This window comes from Typopeltis vanoorti, chromosome 11, assembly GCF_054136105.1.
Source record: "Typopeltis vanoorti isolate ZY-2024b chromosome 11, IOZ_Tvanoo_1.0, whole genome shotgun sequence".
NCBI classification, from domain to species: Eukaryota; Metazoa; Arthropoda; class Arachnida; order Uropygi; family Thelyphonidae; genus Typopeltis; species Typopeltis vanoorti.
In genome coordinates this window covers 21,567,147-21,594,486 of record NC_143559.1, presented here as the reverse complement: position 1 = coordinate 21,594,486, position 27,340 = coordinate 21,567,147, and the positions used below count along the sequence as shown (strand labels likewise).

The window sequence follows — 27,340 nt, the reverse complement described above, 5'->3', positions numbered from 1 at the left end:
ATTCAGGTCAAAACTATTAAAATAAATCATGATGGCATGAAAGAGATAACAAAAGATGAGCGAGTGGCATTGTATGGCGACTCCATTATTAAAGGTGTGCTAGAGGATAAAATGCACAAGGTATGTTTTCCAGGTGGTAAAATGAGTAGAGTGATTGAGGCATTGAATATGAGGCGGGAACGAGCAAAAGAGTTAATTGTATTAATTGGTACGAATGATTTGAGAGAGAACAAAGAGCATGTCAAAATGAATGTCAGGAGACTGCTTGGAAAGATAAAGGAAAATAGTGTGACAGGAAGGGTGGTCAGTGTGTTGCCTAGGTATGATTGTGGTGAAATGAGGCGGAGAGCAAGGATTATGAATCATATTCTGGCTGAAATGTGTGAGGAGATGGGAGTACAGTTTGTTAATGTGTGGAATGAGTTTGAGGGACGAAGTGAGCTGTATGGGAGCGATGGACTGCATTTGAGTGGTTATGGTGTGAGTCGCTTGGAGAGACTGCTGCTGGAAGGTAGAGAAGTGAATAGAGAGAATGAATCAGATCAAGAGGGGAGTGATGTGGAAGAGCAGGAGAGTAAGACAGGAGAGATTGAAGGAGTGGAAATGAATGTGGAAGTGAGTGGTATGAGTATAGATAATGAGAGAATGGGTGTGCAAGAGGAGCAGGGAAACGGGGAGGCTCAGGGTGGACAGGGATACACAGCGTGAGAAAGGTGGATGCTCCAAGAGGAGGTGAGAGAATGTGTAGGCAGGAAAGTAATGGGATGATCAGGGATCAAAAGGAAACAGATGGAATTGCAAAGGGTTCTAAAATGAAGAAGCAGAAAGGGAAATGGCCCCAGTCCAGCATGGAGAGATCACATCGAGTGAGTGGTATCAGTGGAACTAGCTGTAGATCCAGAAATGAGTTGTTGTGTTTGTATACCAATGCTAGAAGTATAAGAAACAAGGCGGATGAAATGGTTGCACTAATTGCGTCTGTGCACCCAGAGATTGTCGGAATAAGTGAGACATGGTTAGATGAGGATGACATCCTGACAGGAATAGAGATGGAAAGGTATGATGTGTTTCGTGAGGATAGAAGGGGTAAAAAGGGAGGGGGAGTGCTATTGATGATAGAGAAAGAGTTATGTCCATACAAGGTAGAGATGCAAGGGGGAAATGGGGCCAGTGGTTTTGAGGCAGTATGGTGTGAGATAGAGGTGAATAGAATCAAATACTTGGTGGGATGTTGTTATAGACCTGGTAATGTGGATGGTGGTGATAGTGAAATGTATAGTCAAATAAGCCAAGCAAATAAGAAAAGGGTGATCATTATGGGTGATTTTAATTATGGCAATATAGACTGGAATGAAGAGATAGCAACTGGAAGTAAAGAAAATGAGTTTCTTGAGTTTTTGAGGGATAACTACCTCAGACAGTATGTAACAGAGGGCACAAGAGGATTAAGGGTCTTGGATTTGGTCATCTCATCGGAGGATGTAATTATCAATGAGGTATCAAATCATCCACCAATTGGTGAAAGTGACCATGAGGTGATTACTTGGGTGGTTGCCAGCAGTGCAAGGACCCCTGTGAAAAAAGGGTATATGTGGAACTACAAGGGGGGTGATTATGAAGAGCTCAGGAGACAGCTTGCAGGTGTAGCATGGAATGAGGAGTTAGCTGGAAAAGAGATCAATGCAGCTTGGGGGATTTTCAAAAAATATTTAGTGGATGCAATGTCTAAATGTATACCACGGGTGAGAAGGTTAAATAAGTTAGGTGTGAGATGGATGAATAAAGAGATTAAGCATGCAATACAGAGAAAAAGGGCATTGTGGAGGCAGCATAAGAGAAGTGGAAGTAACCAATTTCATGAGTTCTACAAAGACCAGGCAAGGAGAGTGACTTGGTTGGTGAGAGTAGCTAAAGAGAGGTATGAACAGCAGTTAGCTAATGAAGCTAAAAAGAATCCTAGGGAGTTCTTTCGATATGTAGCCAGCAAAGGAAAGAATGATTATGGAAGGATGACATTGATTGGAGGAAATGGTATAAAGACAGCTGTTGCAGAATGTGTGGTGGAGATACTTAATGAGCAGTTCATAAAGATCTTTCAATCTTGTGAATGTGACTTCATGGAGAGATTAAGAGCAGTTGATGATGGGGAGGAGAGACTGACTGTAAGTGAGCAAGAGGTGTTTGGGGAGTTGAGTAAACTAGATGTAAATTAGGCTGTGGGACTTGATAATATATCACCGCGTATTCTGAAGGAATGTGCCAGAGAGTTGACACCTGCCTTGACATATTTTTTTAATACGAGTCTTGCACTTGGTCAAGTCCCTAAAGAGTGGAAGGAGGGCAAGATTGTGCCACTTCATAAAGGAGGTGATCGAACTCAAGCATCAAATTATAGGCCTATCTGTGTGTCGGGTGTTGTGGTTAAGTTGTTGGAGAAGCTTGTGAGAGCTAGAATCCAGAGTTGGGTTGACAACAATGGTATAATCTTTGATGGACAGCATGGATTTGCTAAAGGGAGGTCGTGTTTTAGTAATCTACTTACTTATTACAATAAAGTGACTGCTTCCTTGGACAGAGGAGAAGGATACACAGTAATATACTTGGATTTCGCAAAAGCTTTTGATAGAGTGCCTCATGATAAGTTGACAGTCAAACTAGAGCAGATGGGGTTGGATATTAGATTAGTGCATTGGATTGGAGACTGGCTATCTGATAGGTATCAACAAGTTGTGTATGGGGGTGCAATATCCAGGAAAAGGAAAGTCACTAGTGGAGTGCCTCAGGGATCTGTTTTAGGGCCATTACTATTTAACTTGTATATTAATGATATTGGCGAAGATTTGGATGGAGATATTCAGTTGTTTGCAGATGATGCAAAGTTGGGAAGAACCATAAAGAGTAGTGAAGATGTTGTGGCCTTGCAAGAAGACTTGAATAAATTGAGTGATTGGGCAAGCAAATGGGGGTGTGAGTTCAATGTTGCAAAATGTAAGGTTTTAAAATTTGGAAAACAAAGATGGGATGCAGAATTTATGCTTGGTAAGAATATATTGTTGGAAGTAGAGGAAATAAGAGATCTGGGAGTGATAGTGGATAAGGATCTAAAATTTAGGGGTCACATCGCCAAAATTGTGAAGACAACACAAAGACTTCTGGGAATGATGAGGAGGACACTGACGTGTAGAAGTAGGGAGATTCTTGTTCCATTGTATAAGGCTTTGATTAGGCCACACATGGACTATTGTGCCCAGATTTGGTCACCTGGTTTTCAGAAGGATGAGGAGATGTTGGAAAGGGTCCAAAGGCGACTGACTAAGGTAGTTTCTGACCTCTGGAATGTCGAGTATGAGGAAAGATTGAAAAGATGTAATTTGCAGAGACTAGTGGAGAGAAGGAAGAGGGGAGATATGATAGAGACCTACAAGTTGGTAAGGGGTTGCTATAGGATCAATGGTGGAGAAGTTCTACAGCGAATAGTGGGAGATCAGGGGAGAACCAGAGGTCATCCCTGGAAACTGTATAAAGAGGGTGTGAGTAGGGGAGTGAGAGGCAGGTTTTTTTCGTGCAGAGTTGTGAATGATTGGAATGCCTTGCCTGAGAGTGTGGTGTCTGCAAGGAGTTTGAATGTGTTTAAGACCCGGTATGATGAGATGTGTGTGAGATAAAAGGACCTCCTAGATGAGTCTTTGACTCCATGAGGTCTTGTTTAATAATAATAATAATAATAATTTCATTTTGTAATGACCAGTTATACAGTGAAACCAAGAAGGAGAAAGTGCAAAGAACAGTAGATTACAATATAAAGAAAAAAAAATGTAGTGATATGATTAAAGGATTTCATGTTATTCTCTATAAAGCAAAGGTGATCAAGCATGTTCTTCAGGAAATCTGTGAAGTATTCTTTGAAACATGATTTTGAACAAAAATATAACATAACCTCAAACTTAGGCAGCTGGTTTTTTTAAATAATATTTCAAATAATTATCGTGAATTAATTTCTTTGAGAACAAAGAAAATGTTTTGTGGAATAAGCAATTAGAAAAAATTATCAAAAAAATAAATAAAATAAAATAAAAATGAAATTGGTTCTTCAAGGTAATGCAATATTTAAGTGAAGAAACTATGCATGGATCTTTATTTTGTCCAGGCTTTAAACTTGTATTGTACAATAAAAAGAGAAAATAAAAATAATTTCTATATTTTTAGTTTATCCAATATAACTAAGATTTAGTTACCCAGCATAGAACGAGGAACTGCATTTCTTGTTATAGGCAACTGAGACGCAGCTATGAGCGTGAGATAATCTGATGAAGTGCTCTCTTCTGCGTGAGAGATAATCACACCTTCTAATGGACATGTGGGCCAAATTGCACTTCTTATCCATGTTCTTTCAACAGATAGCATGCATCATATCCAGATTTAACTGGACATCTATAGACATCTTGGTTGGTTGTGGGGGGGGACTAATTTAATTGCAGAAGTTTTATTGCTAAAGATTCAAATATCTCGTGTGATGAAGGTGAGCAGCCAATCGCATGAATACCATTGATAATTAAAATTTAAATGCATTCATTTTATTAATAATGTGAGCAATTATAAATTATAATGAATTATAATGAATAATGAATTATAATGAATATCGAGAATTTAATTATAAATGTCAATTTAATTTTTTCCTGAAAATCCATACATATATCTCATATATCAAGAGGTGCTTAAGGGTCAAAGCTGTATAACTGAGAGAAGATCTCCACATAGTCTTTAAGGGAATGCAGAGAACCGACCAGGGCTTCTGACCTAATGTCCAATCCTCACCTTCTCGTGGTGCACCTTAGGTATCCACCTGGATACTGAACGAACAAGGATGGACTAGCAATTTGGAATTTATTATTATTATTACCCCAAGACCTCATGGAGTCAAACACTCATCTGGGAGGTCCCTCTATCACACACACATGTCATCATACCATGTCTTAAACACACTCAAACTCCTTGCAGATACCACACTCTCAGGCAAGGCAAGGCAATCCAATCATTCACAACTCTACATGAAAAAAACCTGCCTCTCACTCCCCTATTCACATCCTCTTTATTCAGTTTCCAGGGATGACTTCTGGTTCTCCCCTGATCTCCCACTATTCTCTGTAGAACTTCTCCACCGTTGATCTTATAACAACCCCTTGCCAACTTGTAGGTCTCTATCATATCTCCTCTCATCCTCCTCTTCACCAGACTCTGCAAATTACATCTTCTCAATCTTTCCTCATACTCAACATTCCAGAGGTCAGAAACTACCTTAGTCAGTCGCCTTTGGACCCTTTCAAACATCTCTTCATCTTTCTGAAAACCAGGTGACCAAATCTGGGCACAATAGTCCATGTGTGGACTAATCAAAGCCTCATACAATGGAACAAGAATTTCCTTACTTCTACATGTCAGTGTCCTCTGCATCATTCCCAGAAGCCTTTGTGTTGTCTTCACAATTTTGGTGATGTGTCCCCTAAATTTTAGATCCTTATCCACTATCACCCCCCAGATCTCTTATTTCCTCTACCTCCAACAATATATTCTTACCAAGCATAAATTCTGCATTCCATCTTTGTTAACAAAATTTAAAACATTACATTTTGCAACATGCCCATTTCTGTGCCCAATTACTCAATTTATTCAAGTCTTCTTGCAAGGCCACAACATCTTCACTACTCTTTATGGTTCATCCTAACTTTGCATCATCTGGAAACAACTGAATATCTCCATCCAAATCTTTGCCAATATCATTAATATAAAAGTTAAACAGTAATGGCCCTAAAACAGACTCCTGAGGCACTCCACTAGTGACTTTCCTTTTCCTGGATATCGCTCCCCCATACACAACTTGTTGATACCTATCAGATAGCCAGTCTCCAATCCAATGCACAAATCTAATATCCAACCCCATCTGCTCTAGTTTGACTGTCAACTTATCATGAGGTACTCTATGAAAAGCCTTTGCGAAATCCAAGTATATTACGGTGTATCCTTGTCCTCTGTCCAAGGAAGCAGTCACTTTATTGTAATAAATAAGTAGATTACTAAAACATAACCTCCCTTTAGCAAATCCATGTTGTCCATCAAAGATAATACCATTGTTGTCAACCCAACTCTGGATCCTAGTTCTCACAAGCTTCTGTAACAACTTAACCACAAAACTTGACACACAGATAGGCCTATAGTTTGATGCTTGAGTTCAATCACCTCCTTTATGAAGTGGCACAATCTTGCCATCCTTAGGAACTTGACCAATTTCAAGACTCGTATTAAAAAAATATGTCAAGACAGGTGTCAACTCCCTGGCATATTCCTTCAGAATATGTGGTGATATATTATCAAGTCCCACAGCCTTATTTACATTTAGTTTACTCAACTCCCCAAACACCTCTTGCTCACTTACAGTCAGTCTCTCCTCCCCATCATCAACTGCTCTCAATCTCTCCATGAAGTCACATTCACAAGATTAAAAGATCTTTATGAACTGATCATTAAGTATCTCCACCACACATTCTGCAACAGCTGTATTTATACCATTTTCTCCAATCAATGTCATCCTTCCATAATCATTCATTCTTTTGCTGGCTACATATCAAAAGAACTCCCTAGGATTCTTTTTAGCTTCATTAGCTAACTGCTGTTCATACCTCTCTTTAGCTAATCTCACCAACCAAGTCACCCTCTTTACCTGGTGTTTGTAGACCTCATGAAATTGGTTATTTCCACTTCTCTTATGTTGCATCCACAATGCCCTTTTTCTCTGTATCACATGATTAATCTCTTTATTCATTCATCTCACACCTACCATATTTAACCTTCTCACTATTGGAATACATTTACACATTGCATCTGCTAGATAGTTTTTGAAAATCCCCAAAGCTGCATTGATCTCTTTTCCAGCTAACTCCTCATTATAATAAATTTAGTTTAATCCTTTATCCAAGTGTGCGCAAACAAAGTTTGCTTTGTTTGCTCACACATCTCCTTGCAGATATGTCTAATGTTATGCATTAAGGGAAGGGCCAAAACCCAGACTAGTTTCAACCTTTATTGAGGTCTCTTCAGTGGGAGCCAGGCCCAAGTGGAGATACTAGGCAGAAGCATTAGCAGGTCATTTCTACCTATAGGAGTTGCTAAATGGTGTGCCACCCTTTTTTAATGACCTGCTAATGCTTCTGCCTGGTATCTCCACTTGGGCCTGGCTCCCACTGAAGAGACCTCAATAAAGGTCAAAACTAGTCTAGGTTGTGTCCCTTCCCTTAATTCATAACATCAGACATATCCGCAACGAGATGTGTTTTGCATTATGGGAGATACTGAGATAGGAGTGTTGGTATCGTGCTCCACCTTTGCAATGAGTTGCCCTAGTGTTGTACTACCTTACCCCAGTCCTGAAGATACTTTCAGGCACAAACTTTGTTTGCTCACACTTGGATAAAGGATTAAACTAAATTTATTATACTCTAACCAAATGAAAAATAAACTTTTAACTCCTCATTCCACGCTGCATCTGCAAGCTGTCTCCTGAGCTCTTCATGATTACTCCCCTTGTTGTTCCACATATACCGTTTTCTCACAAGGGTGCTCACACTGCTGGCAACCACCCAGGTAATCACCTCATGGTCACTCTCACCTTTTTTTTTTGCCAAACATTTTGTATTCTTATTGGCTTAAACCTGGCTGCGGGAAAGGTGCCCATGGAATGGAAGGAAGGTAAGATAGTGCCATTGTATAAGGGTGGTAGCAGACTGGAAGTGTCTAATTATAGGCCAGTTTGTGTGTTATCAGTAGTTAGTAACATCTTGGAGAAAGTAGTGAGGGACCATGTACAGCATTGGGCAGATGAGGGTAATGTTATCAGTGAGTGTCAACATGGATTTATAAAGGAGTGCTCTTGTTTTAGCAATATGCTAGCCTTTTATGATAAAGTTACAAGAGCATTAGATGAGGGAAAGGCATATACTGCCATTTTCCTAGACTTGGCAAAGGCATTTGACAGGGTCCCACATGATAAGGTCATATATTCAAGTTGCAGCACATGGGTCTGAATGTCAGACTGGTCAACTGGATTCAGGATTGGCTGTCCGATATGTATCACAGAGTTGTGTATGGTGGAGCAATATCAAAGAGGCAGAAGGTTTACAAGTTGGGTTCGACAGGGTTCAGTACTGTGACATATATTGTTTAACCTTTATATCAATGACATTGTCCATGGATTGCAAGGGGATATTCGGTTGTTTGCGGATGATGCGAAGCTGGGAAGGGTTATTAGTAATAGTGCAGATGTGGTAGCCCTGCAAGAGGATTTCAATAAGCTAGATAGATGGACAAATGAATGGGGATGTCAGTTTAATAGAGCAAAATTTAAGGTCTTGAGGTTTGGGACACACTGATGGGACACTGCATGCTCTATGGGAGGAGTTAAACTGCAGGAAATAGGAGAGACAAGAGATCTGGGTTTGATTATTGATAGAAACCTGAAATTTAGGGGACATATTGCAAAGGTAGTGAAGGTAACACAGAGGATTGCTGCAATAATGAGAAGGACTCTGACCTGCAGAGATAAAAGGGTTATCATTCCGTTGTATAGGACTCTGATCAGACCATACTTAGACTATTGTTCTCAGATCTGCTCCCCAGGATTTTAAGGGGATAAATTAACTGTGGAAAGGGTACAAAGGCAGATAACAAAGATAGTGTCGGGACTGTACAATGTTAGTTATGAGGATCGGCTGAGGGAGTGTGGACTGCAGAGTTTGGTGGATAGAAGAAAGAGGGGTGAAAAGGTTGAGAGGTGGTTACAGGGTTGACACTGGGGGAGTTGTTTTGCTTGGTTGAACAGTCGGAGGCAGTCATGACAAGGGGCCATCCCCGGAAGTTACGAAAGAAAACTGTGAGAATCAGGGTGAGGAGTGGTTTCTTTGCATGGAGGGTGGTTGAACCATGGAATGCTTTGCCTGATGGAGTGGTGAGAGCAAGAATGGTCAATGCATTTAAGGAGTGGTATGATAGACTGTGTGTTTCCTAGGAGGGATCTCCCTCGATGAGTCTTGATAGACTTGTGTTTGTTACAAAGGATCTTTCACGATGAGCTTTTTGACTCCATGGAGGCCTGAATAATAATAATATAGAATGATGATACAACATGACAGAATTTCATGCTGTCTGGGGTATCGCTCAGTTAAACAAGGCGCCTGTTGTTTTTGCCAGGGGAACCAGGGCAAACAGCGAAAAATCAGCTGCTGGAACAAATCTGAAAACACACCCCAACATAACATCACCAGAATTAAAGATCACTACTATCAACATAAGAAACCTGAATGTCAAAGAACTCCATGCATATATCTCATATATCAAGGGGTGCTTAAGGGACAAAGCTGTATAACCAAGAGGAGACATCCACATAGCCTTTAAAGGAATGCGGAGAACCAACCAGGGCTTCTGACCTAATGTCCAATCCTCACTTTCTCGTGGTACACCACCCTGTTAGGTATCTACCTGGATACTGAACGAACGAGAATGGGCTGGCAATTTGGAATTTGGCAGACGAAATTGTGTTCCTATTGGTTTAACCAAAATACAAATGATGGTACAACATGACAAAATTTAATGCCGGGTGGGGCGTCACCCGATTAAACAAGGCCCCTGTTGTTTTTGCCAGGGAACCAGGTCGAACAGCGAAAAGTCAGCTACTGGAACAAATCCGAAAACACACCTCAACTCAACATCACTAGAGTTAAAGATCGATACTATCAACATAAGAAGCCTGAATGGCAAAGAAATTGAGCTAGTGGAGGAATTATATGAGTACCAGATCGACATAATAGGGGTGACTGAAACAAAAAAGACAAAAACTGGTGAGATCTTTCTGAGCAATAAATACAAAATGTTATATTCAGGCAATGATAATCAAGGAAAAGAAGGAGTAGCCATAGTAATCAACACAAAATACGAGGCTCATTTTCTTGAATGGCAGGCAGTGTCAAGTAGAGTGATTTGGGCAAATATCAAAATGGGGAACTGGACGATGAGACTTATTTGTGCCTATGGTCCCAAAGAAGGTTTTCTACTAAGGTAGAAATGGATGAATTTTTGAGACTTTAGAGAAAGCAACTGACACAATGAAAAAGGAAAAGTTGGTCCTTGTTGGGGATCTAAATAGCAGAGAAACAAATGATTGTCAGACATGCAAAAATATTTTGGGAAAATTTGGAGAAGAGAGCAAAGCTAATAAAAATGGCAAATATCTCTTGGATTTCTGCTCAGGACATGGACTGGTTAAAAAGGCAGTGAAGGAAAAGAAGAAAGAATATCAAATGTTCCTGGCAAATAAGTCATCTTGTGCTCTTAGAGAATACAGAGACAAATGTAAGAAAGCTAAACGCTGTGTAAAACTAGCTAAACAAAAGTCATGGGAAGACTTTGCTAAGAACATAGAAAATAAATATCAAGACGGTGGCAAGATATTCTGGAGGTTGTTGAAGAATTTCAGAAATGGAGCAAAGTGTGTTGTAAAAGGAATTAGAGATGGTAAAAGTGACATGAAAACTGGAGAAAAATATATCCTTGAAGGATGGAGTAATTACTTTGAAAAATTGCTAAATAAAACAAACAGTGATAGCACAGTGGTAAAAAACACTAACCAGGCATGCAGACAGGAATAATATCCATACTTGAAGTAGAAAAAGCTATCAAAGGCTTGAAATGCAGAAAGGCATTTCAAGCCTTTAGTTCAAACCAGTTTTAACTTATGGATCTGAGAGCTGGATTAGAAGTAAAACACTTGACCAAAGACTAGAGACTGCAGATATGAAAGTCCTGAGAAATATAAGGGGGGCACGAACAGATGGCATCAATGGCAATATCATATTAAAAATGAGGATCTTAGGAAAGAACTTGACATTGTCAGCATCCATGAATGTGTTAGTAAATTTGGGTCATACCAAAAATTGTTATAATGTTCTCTCCATTGTTTGTCTTGTATTGTGTTTATTTGTGCTTTATCTCTTTCTTCACAGTTTAATTTCCTTAATGTTTTGTAGGCTATGTCTTGTCTTCCATGTATGTCTTCTTCTGTTTTATTAATAAATCTGTCCCAAGAATCTTGGCGAGCTTTCTGTACTATGGTTTTAGCTATATTTATATTTCTTTTGTTTTGTATGTTTCTTCAGTTTCCTTTGTTTGTTTTTGAAGGAGTGATTTGTATGCCATTTGTTTTTCTTTTATTGCATTTTCTGTATCTGTGTTACAGATTTTTAATGTTTTTCTTTTTAATATTTTATTTTTCTTTCCAACTACTTCAGAGGCTGCTTTATGGACGATCTTTATTATAGTTTTCCATTCTTCTTCTATATCTTCACTGATTTGGGCTTCTTTTAGGTAATTTGTTAATCGTGATTGATATAGCATTCTAATGCTTTCTTCTTGTAATAGATATATTTTGTATACTTGTTCTATATCTTGTTTATTCTTATTTACTTCCTTTATCCATTTTGATAGTATTTTTATTTTAGTGACTACTAAGTAATGATCTGAAAAAAATTCTCTTCCTCTGTAAACATGTACATCTCTCACTCGTGGAGCTAGTTTCCAATTATTAGTGTTGAAAATGATGATGAAAAGGAGTCATTCCTGGAAATTGTATAAGATTGTGATTATCTGGTAAACAAGGATGTTAGGACTAGATTTTTGGCTTCGATGATGGTGAATTTGTGAAATAGTTTGCCACTGGAGGTTTTTAGTACTTCGTTGGTGAATGAGTTCATTGAGAATTGTGAAGGTTATTGTATGAATTATAATGCTGTCCTTCCATGATGTGTCTTTAATCCTATAAAGTTTTTTAAAGAAATTATCATTACTATTATTATTATGTGACACCTCCTAAGAGAAGCAGTGCAGGCAAAAACCAGCCTGAAAAAAAAAATAGAGAAAGATTTAAATTTTATTATTATTATTATTATTATTATTATTATTACTCAGGCCTCCATGGAGTCAAAAGACTCATCGTGGGAGGTCCTTCCTAAGAAACATAAAGTCTATCAAGACTCATCGAGGGGAGGTCCCCACTGAGAAACACAGTCTATCATACCAATCTTTAAATTCATTGACCGTTCTCGCTCTCACCACCTCATCAGTCAATGCATTCCATGGTTCAACCACCCTCCATGCAATGAAACCACTCCCCACCCTCCTGCAAACAGTTTCTCTTCGTAACTTCCAGGGATTGCCTCTTGTCATCACTCCTTCCCGCTGTTCAACTAAGCGAAAGAACTACCCAGTGTCAACCCTGTAACCACCTCTCAACAGTTTAAAAGTCTCAATGATATCACCCCTCCTTCTTCTATCCACCAAACTCTGCAGTCCACATTTCCTCACCCGATCCTCATAACTAACATGATACAGTCCTGAAACCATCTTTGTTATATGCTTTGTACACTTTCCACAGTTAATTTATTCCCTTCAAATCCTGGGGGCCAAATCTGAGAACAATAGTCTAAGTGTGGTCTGAACAGAAACATACAATGGAATGATAACTCTTTTATATCTTTTTATCAATCATCAACCCCAGATCTCTTGTCTCCCCTACTTCCTCCAGTATAACTCCTCCCATAGAATATGCAGTGTCCCATCAATGTTTCCCAAACCTCAAGACCTTATATTTTGCTGCATTAAACTGACATCCTCATTCATTTGCCCATCTATCCAGCTTATTCAAATCCTCTTGCTGGGCTACCACATCTGCACTATTACTAATAACCCTTCCCAGTTTCTCATCATCCACAAACAATCGAATATCCCCTTGCAATCACTGCTCTCTCTGATACCTATCGGACAGCCAATCCTGAATCCAGTTGACCAATCTGACATCCAGACCCATGTGCTGCAACTTAAATATCAGCTTATCATGTGGCACCCTGTCAGATGCTTTTGCTAAGTCTAAGAAAATGTCAGTATATGCCTTTCCCTTATCAAATGCTCTTGTAACTTTATCATAAAAGGCTAGCATATTGCTAAAACAAGAGCGCCATTTCACAAATTCACGTTGACTCTCACGGATAACACTACCCTCATCTGCCCAGTGCTGTATACGGTCGGTCCCTCACTACTTTCTCCAGGATCTTAACAACTACTGATGACACACAAACTGGCCTATAATAAGACATTTCCAGTCTGCTACCACCCTTATGCAATGGCACTGTCTTACCTTCCTTCCATTCCATGGGCACCTTTCCCACAGCCAGACTTTCATTGAAAAGCCAGGTCAAAGGCACTATCAGTTCCCTAGCACATTCACTCAAAACTTGTGGTGAAATTCCATCCAGTCCCATAGCTTTACTGACAACCAGAGTACTCAGTATTTGAAACACGCTCTCCTCCTGTACCTCTAAACCTTGAACCTGCCCTATCCCTCCAGGATGAAATAATCCAATAAAATGTTCATTGAACAATTCCACTATGACTTCTGCATTGGTCACTCTATTCCCATTTTTATCCCGCAATATCATTCTTCTACAGTCATTTCTCCTCCTACTGGCCACATAGCTAAAAAATTCCCTAGGATTTTCTTTGGATCTTAGAGCCAATCTCCTCTCATATTCCAGTTTTGCCTTCTTTACCATACTAATTACTCTTCTGGCCACTGTCTTATATTCTTCATGCATCTTCTCCTCCATGGCCTCTTTTTCGCATGCAATTCCTGTTTAATATTGTTTCTCATCCACTTTACTCCAAATTGTGTCCTCTTGTTAACTCGTGGTATACTATGGTATACCTCAAGAATTCTAGAAATTCCATTCCCTTATTGCTACATGCATCTTCCACTCCCCAATTTATACTACTGTAGTTAAAATCTCCCATAAGTCATTCTTCTTGCACTTGCAAAACTCAACTGTCTAAACATCTCCTGGTCCTCACCCTCTGTAGCAACACCCCACTAAATATCCTGTCTTTCCCACCTCTACCTCACACCATATGCTTTCAAAATCATTAATGTCACTACCTTCCAAAGCCTCCACTTTTAGAGGACATACGTCGTCACTTGTCATAAGCAGTACTGCACTACCACCCTTTCCCTTCGTATCCTGCCAAAAAATGCTGTACCCAGCAACTTCTATTCCTGTTATTATAATCTCTTCTGTCAACCACATCTCAGTGATCCCAATAATTTTTGGCCAGGCTGATGCTATCTGCACCACCAATTCTTCTCCCTTATTCACTGGAATTTAGTATAAAGCATATAAATGCTGTTGTTTCTATACCCAGCATTATCCCCTCTAGACTCCACTGGGCTCGGTGTTGCCTGATGCCCTTGTCCCAAGTACCCATTCCCACAAGAGGCCACCCCCCCCCTACTACCATCCTCCCTGGGACACACAGACTTGTTCAGAACAGCATTCTCTTCAGATGCCTACATCCTTCCTCATTCAAATTCAAGCAGTCTCTCACATACAATTTCTCTCTGTCCTGAAATGCACTCCAAGCAGCCACATATTCCAGTCCTCTCTTCTTACACATTCTAGCTATTATATCATTCAATATTGCTGCTCTTCTGCTCAGCTCGTCATTATCATGCCTAGGCAACACACATACTATCTTTCCTCTCTCTGTCTTCTTCTGTACAGCCTCAAGCAAAAATCTCATATCTCTTGCTGCCCGACTTACATTACCACTCAAGTCATTTGTTCCTACCATCGCAATCATCTCATCCACCCTTTCACCTCTCTTAATTGCCATAGCCACTCTTTCTATTGTTCCTCCTGGCAAACACTCCTCGTGCATCCTATCTTGAACACCATGGATCATTGAGTCTCCATACATTATATCTCTTACCATTCCCTCTCTCCTATTGTTTCCATTCTCTCCTCTTCTTTCATTCCCATACGTCTCTCTCTCATCCCCTCTCCTGTACTGCTCCTATTCTCTCTTCTAGCATTCCCATACCCCCCCCTTTTCTCTCTCTCTCTCCCCTTCCCTCTTCCCACTCCTTTTAAACAGTCAGTTCTATCTGATTTACAGGATCAAAATGGAGACAAACATACTAATAGAAAAAGGATAGAAGAAATTGTGCAGAATTCTATAATGATCTTTATGCAACTAATTGTCAAGTCTCAAAACCTATCATTCCAAAACCAAGCAATATTCCAGATGTACTTCCAGAAGAAATAGAACATGCCCTTAAGAAAATGAGTAAAGGTTAAGCCTCATTACTTGATCATGTTAAGGCTGAAGAAATCCAACAAGGTGTACCAATTATTTTCAAAGCCTTGGCTACCAGATTCACATGGTACTTTAAATAAAGAAAGATTACAGAGGAATGGAAGACCTCAAAAACCATACTCCTATTCAAAAAAAAAAAGGAACAGGGAAAGCAAAAACCATCGTCCAATCTGTCTACTCTCTCACATATATAAAATCACGAACAGAGTAATACTGAACATAATCCAAAACTCTCTCAAATACAACTCCAGCATAGAGCAGGCAGGATTCAGAAGAGGCTTCTCCACAATAGATTATATCCAGGTCATTTCACAACTAACAGAAAAATGCAGAGAATACTGAATCCCTCTGTGTTTCCTCTTTATTGATTTTAAAAATGCATTTGATACCATAGAACACAATGCAGTCGTCAGTGCATTACTGGAAATAAATGTGGACATGATAAAAGAAATTAACAAAAATCAGACCACACAAATAACCCTATTTGATCAACTTATGAATATAGATATAAAGAGAGGGGTTTGCCAAGGCAATGTAATCTCCCCAAATCTATTTACCAGCACTTTAGAATACATTCGGAAAAAATATACCTAAACGGAGGAATAAGCATAGATGGTGAAAAACTACAAATCCTTATGTTTGCCGATGCTTTAATACTGATATCCCACAACCCAAAAAACCTTGAAGAAATGGGTGAAAAAATATACACAAACAGCAGTAAGATAGGCTTAGAAATGAATCTGGAAAAAACAAAATGGATCAAAAACATCTACACAAGTGACAGTCACCTATGTATTAATAACATCCCTATAGAACAAGTTGACTCCTACAATTACTTAGGACAAACAATAAAAATGAATAACGATTTATCTGAAGAACTAACAAAAAGAAAGAAAGCTGCATGGTTGTCATTCAACAGACTAAAAGAAACACTTACTGATCTTGACATCTCTATGAAGGCAAAACTATTTAATAGTGATATTCTTCCATCACTCTCGTATGGATCAGAAACATGGAACACGAAAGGAAAAGAAGAGACTCTCAGAATAACTCATCATGCAATAGAACTTAGGATTTGTAACATCAGCAGAATGGAACTGTTAGAAACATGGAACTAAGAAAGAGATAAGGCATAAAAGATGTGGTAACTGCAGTATATGAAAGCAAGATGAGATGGGCAGATCACATAGCCAAACTTAGGGATAACAGATGGACATATAGAATACTCAACTGGTAACCAAGAATAAAGAGTAACACCAGGAAGACCACCTAAAAGATGGGAAGATCCACTAATGAAATCTATGGGTATAACATGGAAGAGAGAGAGGCTCGAGTTCGAGATTGTTGAAGACATCTTTGTGACCTGCACTAATGGAGAAATCCTGAGTGAAGCACAGGCCCATCAAGGTAATCAGGGTAATGTGACACCTCCAAGGAGTTCAATGGCATCACAGGAGAGCACTCGACTCCACTCTGTTACACATATCTAACCATTATTCAAATATACACAACAACACTACTACTACCACCATCATAAATGCCATCTACCAATATTACAGTATGTTTTGCATGTGTTCTCATGGGTGATTTGCCTGGATGAGGGATGAAAAACCAGAGTTTCCAGGAGAGAAAACCCTCTACCTCCATATAAGGATTCATCTCATCAGCAGTGATGATGATAATAAAATTATTTCTAATTATCTGAGCAAGAGCTGTACAGCTTTATTTTTTGGCAATATGAAATAAATAGAAATAGAGGAAATTAAAAATCCAACCTTATTTCGAAGTCAAATATGTATATGAACTTTGAAAATTTCTACATATATTGTTGTACAGAAATTATTTGAAATAACAATTGTAAACCTAATGTATGATTTAGACTTGGATAATACAGATAATCAGCTCTCTCAGTCCAAGCATGAAACTTTTTCAAGAATTTCTGCAGAACTCGGGTCTCATACCTGCATGCTTATAGGCAGAAGATGTTCATTGCAAATTCATTTTCTATTGTCAGTTATCCCTGCACCGTAATTTAAACTTATCACACTGTTTGTGGGAGAGTGGAGTTGCTGACCACTTGGCCATCAAGAGTAACAGGATTTTATTGAGATGAAAACACTCAACAGATTTCAAAAGTGGTTGACAAAAATAATATCAGGACTTTGGAAAATCAGTAACAGGATGAATTCAATGTGTACACACAGGCTGTATATATAATCTACAATAAATGCTAAATGGAAGGTAAAGAGATAGGATTGTAATATAAATTGTTGTAAGGAATTTTATGGACATACTTCTTCAGATTATCTTCCAGAGGGTTAAACGTGGAAGTGAGAACTAAAACTCTCTGTGGACATTGTGTAAGGAGTTGGGCTATATATATATAGAAGTGGTAAGTGAATGCATGTATGAACACTGAATAAATTAGGATATGATGTAATAGATTTGTAGTAGTAATCTATTGTAATGAATTGACTCTGGAAATCAGGTGGTATTAATAATTTCTAGTAGTCAAAAATTTAATGTGGCTGCATAGTTTTTTAAATTCCTCTTATAGTTATTAATTATATGAACAGTATTAAAAATAAATAAATTTCATTTAGTGTTATAATTTCAGCGATCCTACTGGCTTGGAGCAAAAACTGCTGCAGAAAATGAATATTCAGAGAACAATACTTATCCCACTGATGATCACTTATTTTCAAAATATTTTGAAGAAGTCCCGAGAAAAAAAGCTGCAATTGCAATGTTCAAATTGAAAAAGGTAAATAAATAATGCACATGAAATTTTTTTTAAAAATCAGTTATTGTTATTTAGTGATTCCTATAAAAGTACAGATCTGTAAAGTAATAATAGGTACACATATACATTAAGTGAATATTAAATCCAACATCATTTCAAAGCCAAATACAGAAACTATAAAATTTTTGATTTTATAGTTTAATTTTGAGCTTAATTGTACTGAAGATGCCTGTGACACACAGGCGAAAATTATACTATTAAATAATATTTCTACGTGAGTTTTTCCGTTATTTATTATGTATAGTTATGTCTACTCACGGTTTACCTCTTTTAAAACTTAGAAACTATAAAAGTTTCGTGCAAAAATTGACCAGAGAGCTTGTGGGAATGCGTTTGCCACCATAATACAAGTTGCTCTAGCCAAGAAAGAAAACAAACCTTATAGGAGACATGCATGCTCAAAGTGCCCATATATCTGCCTCCTATTGGTCCATTTTGATAAGGTTTCACTGGTCTGACAGTTTAATAAAATTAGTTTAATCCTTTAACTTTCAACATCTTTGGTCTGACAGTTGTTTGAAACTCATCAGTTTGCATCAGAGACTAGGCAGAAACCTAAGAGCAAAAACTCAGTACTAAGGAACGCAGAATGCAGAACATTACTGATTTGATAGGTGAAGCATAAATGTTTTTCATATTCCTCTTTGTCTGAGAGGGAAGTTCTTTGAGTGGAGAGTTATTGAGCTTTAAGCTCGCCCTGGAAGGGCAGTGAGATTAGCTGTGTTCAGCTGAGCATAGAATTGACTTGGGTCTTTTGTGTTTGTAAAATTCTGCTTCATTGTAGTCAGAAGCTTGCTTGATCAGCAGGTTTGGATGATTGTTTGTCTTGGTGAAGAACTTTTCTGCTAGGTCATGGAGGAGAGATGTGATGTAGGGAATGTTGACTTCTTTGTGAATCTAAGAGTTTCTGATAAACCATGGAGCTTCCAGAATCATTCTCGGGCATTTGTTCTGTATTCTCTGCAGCTTTTGAATGTTTGTATTCGAGGTATGGCTCCATGCAGGAGATGCATAAATGATGACTGGGCATATTACCATCCTTTATATGAGTGGTTTGTTCGGAGTATCCAGTTTGCTTCTTCTGTTGATCATGGGGTAGAGCTGAGCGATTACTTTGGATGTCTTCGAGCTTATGTGTTTTATATGACTGGTGAATTGGAGTTTTTTTGTCAAACATCACACCGAGATATTTGACTTCGCTCTACCATGGAATCTTGACTCCTAGCAGGTGTATGTCTTCCTCGGTCTGAAACTTCTTTTTTAGTGAACAGTATCGCTGAAGTCTTCTGTGGGATTGCTTGGATTCTCCAGTCCATCAGCCACTTCTTTAATGCATGAATGCTATTTTGGAGTCTTCTGAGAGCTAATTTGAGGCTGAGAGATCTTGCTAATAAAGCAGTATCACTTGCATATAACGCAGTGATTGTTAAGCTTGGGTTTAGAGGGATATCAGCTATATAGATAAAAAATAGCAGGGGGCCAGAAGTGAGCCCTGTGGCACACCTGCCAGGATCTTGTGTCTGGTTGATACAATTTCATTTATTTTGACTTGCACAAATCTGTCTTTGAGGTATGTGTGAACTATTTTTACTAGATTAATTGGTATATTGAATTGATGAGTTCGTAGAGAAGTCCCTGATGCCACACCTTACCAAAAGCCTTCACAGCATTTATAAAGACCGCAGCTGTGTGTAGTTTCCAGTTGAAACCTTTAGTGATAAATTCAACCAGTCGGTGTATCTGTTGTACGGTGCTATGATTTTTTCTGAATCCAAACTGCTCATTAGGAATAATACCTAACTTTTCCGTTGCTGATTGAAGCCTTCTAAGGATGACTTTTTCGGCAACCTTTCCAAGGCTGGACAGAAGGCTGATAGGTCTGTAGCTTTCTGGGAGCTGAGTGTTCTTTCCAATCTTTTTGATTGGTATGATATCCACCATCTTCCATATTAAGGGAAAATACTTGAATCTGAGGATGGCAGTGATTATATTGACTAGATGCACAATGGCTTTTCTTGGGAGTAGTTTAATTATTCTGTTTGTGATTCCATCTGGACCTGGAGCCTTATTGTTGTTCAAATGGGTTATGATATTTATAACTTCTGCTGGAGAAGTGGGTGTGATAGGTTCTGAGTTATCCTTTTGTTGTGTTATGACCTGCTTGACTCGGCAGTGAATCTTGTAGATAAGATTGATGTTCAGATTTTCATAAGAGGCATTACATTGTGTTTTGAAGCTGTCAACTAGAGCTTCTGCTTTTTCTTTGTCAGTGTGGGCTATTCCCTTTTTGGTCAGAATTGGGGATATAAGTTGCCTTTTAGTGCAGATGGTTCTTAAGAATTTCCAGATGGAGTTATCCTCTGGGTTCAGTTTTGTCAGCTTGGTTTCCCAATCTTGATTTTCATGTTTTTGCAGAGCTTTGCAGACTTGTCTGTTTAGATTATTCAGAGTTGTTTTATCTTGTGGGGCTCTTGTGTTATGGTCCTCTTTCTGGCTTTGTTTTTCAATCTAATTAGATCCATGATTTCCTCGGGGATCCAATCGCTTGAGTGAAAGACTGTGGTTTGGGTGAATGACTTTATTGCTTTTTTGATTTGACTTGTTTTCAGCAGAGTCTATCTCCTCTTTATTGTGAATAACAGGGACTGGGCCAATGTGCCAGAGAGTTCTGGAGAACTTGTCCCAAGATATAAAAGAGTGCAGAGGAGAGAATTGCTCTTGTGTACCGAGCTTAAGCAGAATGGGGTTGTGGTTGGAAGACAGCTCATTTAATGTTTCCAACTGATACTGATATCTAATGTTTCTGAGGATGACTATATCAAGTACATCTGAGCTTCCAGCTGGGCTATGTGGGTCCAGCTATGACAATAGAATTTTGCATTCAGTAATGGTTTAGAGCAACCTTTATCATTGATTGTGGAGTTGTGCCAAGCTGTATGCTTGGCATTAAAATCTCCAGCCAAGATGATGGAGTCTGGGGTGCTGAGAATGGAGTCCAAGTAAGATACCAGTAATGGGATGCTGAGTCGATTGTATGCAGCATAGATTTTGATACTGCTAGCATTGTTTGTATGAACTTCAATGCCTGTTATCTCTAAGTTCTTGGTTTGCGGATTGATCGGGGCATTGTGGCTTGGGTAGTTTTTAATGTATACGGTTGTACCTCCTCTACTGGTGGTGAGTCTGTCTGTTTTGTACAGTATGTAGCTCTGCAATTTAGGGTTATTAGCTGGCCTGAGATGTGTTTCATTTACTAATATTATATCAGGATTGTATCTGTGAGTGAACTCTTGCAATGGACTGAACAACAAAATTCCAGGATTTTGTTGTTCAGTCCATTTGCGTTTTATGCAGTGATCATAAGAGAGTTTGGATTGTATTTTCTTTTACTCATTATTGAGGACTGTCAAAATTGAATGGGTACCTTGCAGGAATCTTTTCATGGAGGATGGTGAAGGATTTGTCATGCTGAATTCTTGTAACATGATAGCTAGTGAGGTTAATACTGATGTTAGATTAGAGCGTATTTGTTCATGTGATGGAATAGCCTTAGTTTGTGCAACTTCGGCATGAACTAAGGTTTTGGTCATTGCTGCAGCTTGTTTTCTTTTCTGAGTTGTCAAACTGGAGAATGTTTGAACCGGGGGGGGGGGCTACCTACATGGCAGCCTTGAGCATCGCTGCAGGGTGTTGGAAGGGCAGCTTTCGCTGACCCGCAGTTCTTTGGGTGTGTAATGCATCCCTTGTAGTTGGCAGGGTGAGGTCCTCCACAGTTGGCGCATTTAGCTGGCGTGACTCTTGGTTTGGTGCATATGATCATCTGGTCTGATAGCCCCTGCCACATTTTAAACACCTGAAATTGGCCTTGCATAGCTTTTGGGTGTGGCTAAACCTTTGACACCTATGGCACTGCCCAGCTGATGACTTTTTCCTTAGCGGCTCAGTAGACAGATAACGGTCACTTCATATATTTTCTTCTGCGTCTTGTCAATCTCTACCAGCACCAGTGGCATAGGTCATTTATCTGACCTGAGCATCCTGCTCACTTTGACTAGAGTCAGGCCCTGACTCATAAGGTCAGCAGTGATTTCTTCAGAGGTGACACCTTCGGTTACCCCACGAAGTACCAGCTTCAGATTCTTTTCACTGGGCAAAGCAAATGTGTGGTAAGGAAGACTTTTGTTATTCATTAGCTTTGTCATTCATTAGCTTTGTCATTTGTCTATAGTCAGCTACTGAGGCTGGCTGGATTTTGACTCCTTCATCTTGGTTTTTGGCCCAGGAATATGAAATGTTATGGGCCCTAAGGGCTGATGAGAACAGTGGTCCATTTGTCGTTGTCTCTTCATATAACAAGGTGGGGGGGGGGAACTTTTCTGTGTTCCTCAGGACATCCAGTGTTGGGGAGTCTTCATCCATCTGCTCCTCTGTAGTTCATGTCTTTTGTTTGAATGCTCCCCCTGTGAGTTGTTTTGACGGCGGGGATTTTGCTGGCAGAACAGTAACGAATTCTCCTTGTTGCCTCCTTTTCTTCTCCATCCTGGTCATTAGTTTGAATGTACTACTTAATAAAACCTGGCCAGTTGGATTCAAGCTTGTTCATTATGAGCTTCAGTACCTCTAGGGACTGTTCCTTATTAAGGATTCGAATCTACTCCTTGATGTTTTCCATATCGGGGTGGGATCTCCTGCCAGCTGAGAATGTTTGAGAGCAGTAAAGAATGTGGAAGACTTCAGAGTGAAGTGTGCCTGTTGGCTTACTAAAATAATCCCACAGGGCTATGAGCCTGCCAACAAAAAATCCTGTAGACCAAGGTGATCTACTAACAATATTTAAACTTGTAGCATCCTACTAAATGAGGAAAGGAGTGTCAAGAACTCATTTGGCCACAGATTAAAAACCTACCTCCCTAAAATATAAATCCACCACTGGTCCACGTTTTGGGTAGGAACTACACGGCCATCAGACCTCGTGCATTTTTCATGCAGAGAGGAAGACAGTAGGAATAAAACTGTGTCAGCGCCAGTGCAGTGTGAGATTCCTGAAAAGCCTTGTATAAAATCTAATCAGGCTCAATCTAAAATAATAAGTCTGATCTCATCAAAAGTCCAAAGCAAAATCAGTACTATGTGTGTGTAAAGCATTTACTAAAATAAAGAGCCAAAAGGCTTCACACACCATCCGAGAGTTCGCTTACATAAAATACACCTCTCCAACCCTTCAAATTCCTTAGTACTGAGAGTTTTTGCTCTCTTAGGTTTCTGCCTGGTCTGATGAAAACCAGTGAGTTTTGACGCAGCTGTCAGACCTTATTTGATATGTAAAATGTATCAAAATGGACCAATAGGAGGCAAATATATGTTTGCTTTGAGCATGTGTCTCCTATATGGTTCAGCTAGGGAAACTCGTAGTATGGTGGTGAGTATATTCCCTCAAGCTCTCTGGTCAATTTTTGCACGATACTTTTATAGTTTCTGTATTCAGCTTTGAAATGATGTTGGATTTAATATCCACTTAATTTATATAATTTTGCATCACTGAAATGAAGCCTTTTCTCTCTTTAGTTTAGTAAATAGGTACACAGTTGTAATACTGAAGAAAAACAAGACATTCAGATTAATGCTGCTAAACTAAAGATAATATGCATTTCTTTTCACAAATTCTTAAAGTCAGTAATATATAGAAATCATAGAGTTAGTTTTTATTTATATTTACTATTTTTATAGACTTCTTATATTTTATATTCAAACAGAACCATTTTTATATAAAAAATGGTGTTCTGTTTGAACATTTAAATATTCATTTAAATTTCCATTTAAAGGGTCAAAGATAACTGTGGGGAGACCTCCATGTACCGTTTAAAGAATGTGGACCCAACTGGAGCTTCTATCCTAATGTCTATTCTTCACTCACCTTCTCATAATGTACCCCATTAGTAGGTTCCTGGATGCTCAACTCATGAGGATGGGCTGACACCAATTTTTATTCTTTATTGACTTAAAACCAAACAATAATGATGATGATGATACAAGATGATTAAAAGTAATGCCAGCTGGGAGGTCGCCTAGTTAAACAAGATCCCAATGGTTTTTTTCAGGGAACCAGGACAAACAGCAAAAAGTCAACTACAATAACAATGTCAAAGCTCTACATCAGCAGAATTCAAAATTGCAACAATAAGCAAAGTATCGATGGAAAAGAAGCAAAACTAGCAGATGAATTAGAGAAATACCACATTGACATTGGTGTGACTGAAATGAAGCAGACAAAAACAGGTCAGATTATTCTAAATAACTACAAGATATTATATTCAGGAAATGATGATCAGGAAAAAGAATATGTATCTAATATGTATCAAATTATAGACCAGTTTGTGTTTCATCAGTAGTTCTTAAGATCTTGAAGAAATTAGTGAGGGACCATATTATACAATGTTGGGCAGATGAGGGTAATGTTATCAGTGAGAGTCAACATGGATTTGTTAAGGGGTGCTCTTGCTTTAGTAATATGATTGCCTTTTATAAAATTGTGACAAGAGCAGTTGATGAAGGGAAAGGCATATTCTGCCATTTTTTGGGGGGATTTTGCAAAGGCATTTGACAAGGTGCCACATGATAAGCTGATATTTAAGTTGCAGCACGTGTGTTTAGATGTCAGGTTAGTCAACTGAATTCAGGATTGGTTATATGATAGTTATCAGAGAGTTGTGTATGGTGCTGCAATATCAAAGAGGCAGAAGGTTGCAAGTGGGGTCCCACAGGGCTGAGTACTGGGACCTATATTGCTTAATCTTTATATCAATGACATTGTCAGCGGATTGCAGAGGGATATTCAGTTGTTTGCAGATGATGTGAAACAAGGAAGAGTTATTAGTAATAGTGCAGATGTGCTAACATTGCAAGAGGATTTGAATAAGATGGGCAAATGAATGGGGGTTGTCGGTTTGATGCAAAACCTCTCACTGATGTATCCAAACTTCAAAATGTAAAGTCTTTAAGTTTGGATACATCAGTGAGAGGCAGCATACTGCATTGGAGGAGCTGTACTGGAGGAAGTAGGAGAGACAAGAGATCTGGGATGATCATTGATAGAAACCTGAAATTCAGGGGACATATTGTGAATGTAGTGAAGGTAATCCAGAGGACTGCTGCAATACTGAGAAGGACGCTGACCTGCAGAGATAAGAGGTGTCATTGCATTGTATAAAGCCCTGATCAAACCACACTTGGACTATCATTCTTAAATTTGATCCCCAGGATTTGAAGGGGATAAATTAACTGTGGAAAGGCTACAGAGACAGATAACAAAAATGATTTCAGGACTGTACAATGTTGGTTATGTGGATTGGCTGAGGGAATGCAGACTGCAGAGTTTGGTGAATAGAAGGAGAGGTGATATGATTGAGACTTTTAAACTGTTGAGAGGTAGTTACAGTGTTGATACTGGTGAGTTATTTCGCTTTGTGGAACAGCAGGAAGCAGTGAGGACAAGGGGACCATCCCTGGAATTTACGAAGGAAGCTGTGAGCAAGAGGGTGAGGAGTGGTTTCTTTGTATGGAGAGTGGTTGAACACCATAGAATGCATTTTCTGATACAGTGGTGAGAGAAAGAATGTTCAATGAGTTCAAGGAATGGTATGCTAGACTTTGTGTTTTCTTGGAGGACGCTTCCACAATGAGTCTTTTGACTCCATTGTGGGAGGAATATAGAATACTGTTATTATGATTCAGGCCTGAATCATAATAATAGTAATCTATAATCTTCAACACCAAACACAAGGCTAATCTGGAATATTAGGTAATATTGAGTATAGTATGTGGCCAAATATCAAAATGAGTAATTGGAAATGTTACTTATTTATGCCTATAGTCCAGTATGTTTTATGCTAAGGAAGAAGTGGAGGAATTTTTTGAGAAGAAAACTTGGTCTTTGTTAGAGATCTAAACAGTAGAGTAGGAAATGAACCAGACATAGAAATATGTTGGGAAAGTTAGAAAAGGGCAAAGCTAATAAAATGGCAAGTACCTGCTTAAGAACTCTCATGATTATGTTATCGTGGGTAGTGATATGTTCCTGCAGGTTCAACATCGAATCAATTTCATATTGATTTCAAATTCCCTCATATATTTTATATTGAGCAATACATAAATTCATATTCATGTTTGTGGGAAATGTACTCCATCTGTTGCTCAGGTATGACAGTGATGAGATGAGGCAAAGAGCAAGTATGGGGAATTTGCAATAAGAAGTGATCAGCAAAAAATATAAGAAAATAAAGCAACATGTAAAAGTAGCTGAACAGAAGTGTTTGGAAAATTTTGGCAAAAATTATTATTATTATTATTCAGGCCTCCATGGAATCAAAAGACTCATCTCGGGAGGTCCTTCCTGGGAAACACAAAGTTTATCAAGACTCATCACAGATGGTCCCTCCTAGGAAACACAAAGTATATCTTACCACTCCTTAAACTCGTTAACCATTCTCACTCTTACCACTCTATCAGGCAATGCATTCCACAGTTCAACACCCTCCATGTAAAGAAACCACTCTTCAAACTCTTGCTCATGGCTTCTTTTCACAACTTCCAGGGAGGTTGCGAAATATAGAGAATAAGTATCAGGAATGTGGAAAATGTTCTGGAAGCTATTGTGAAAAGCTTAAAAATGGAAGAAAGATTACTAGCAAAGAAATCCAGGATGATAAAGGTGATATGAAAACTGAAGATTAAGTTATCTTAGATGTTGCGAGTAATTATTTTGAAAGTGTGTTAAATGAAACAAGAGGTGACAGAAACAGTGATAGAAAATATTCAAGAGGAATACAGTTAGGAGTACATATCAGTATACTAAAGTTATCAAAAACCTGAAATGTGAAAAGGCAGCTGGAGTAGATATTTCAGTAGAAATGCTCAAGCAGAAAGGTATAACGTTTTACAGAGGCTGCATATTTCAGAAGGCATAGTCAGAAGGCCGCATTCTGGATAGTTGAATACAGCTCTCATAGCATCTGTCTATAAAAATAGAAAGAAAACTGAATGTGAAAAGTGGAGTAGTTACTAGAATACTCAGTATTGCCTAGAATACTGAGTATTCTAGGCAAGATATAAGCAAGCATATTTGAGAAGAAGCTAAGAAAAATTGTTAGAGAAACTTGAAGAACAATCCAGGTTTAGGCCAAAACAGTTGTCAGTATAGTAATAAGAATAAGAGTAATAACATGTGGTATGTAAAGTTCTATAAGGATGCAAAATATGGAAGGTCTTAGTGCTCAACACATCAAAATACATTTCCCT

General features: G+C 38.7%; 1 protein-coding gene across 1 annotated transcript in view; it reads left to right on the top strand.

Annotated features, from left to right (window-relative positions):
• The window catches only part of LOC150101361 (phospholipid-transporting ATPase ABCA3-like), a 646,575-nt gene that overhangs the window by 245,015 nt on the left and 374,220 nt on the right, over window positions 1-27,340 (top strand). The window contains exon 9 of the mRNA XM_090400940.1: window positions 17,861-18,007. Within this exon, the coding sequence (XP_090257066.1) occupies window positions 17,861-18,007 (147 nt within the window). The remainder of the gene's footprint in view (window positions 1-17,860; window positions 18,008-27,340) is intronic.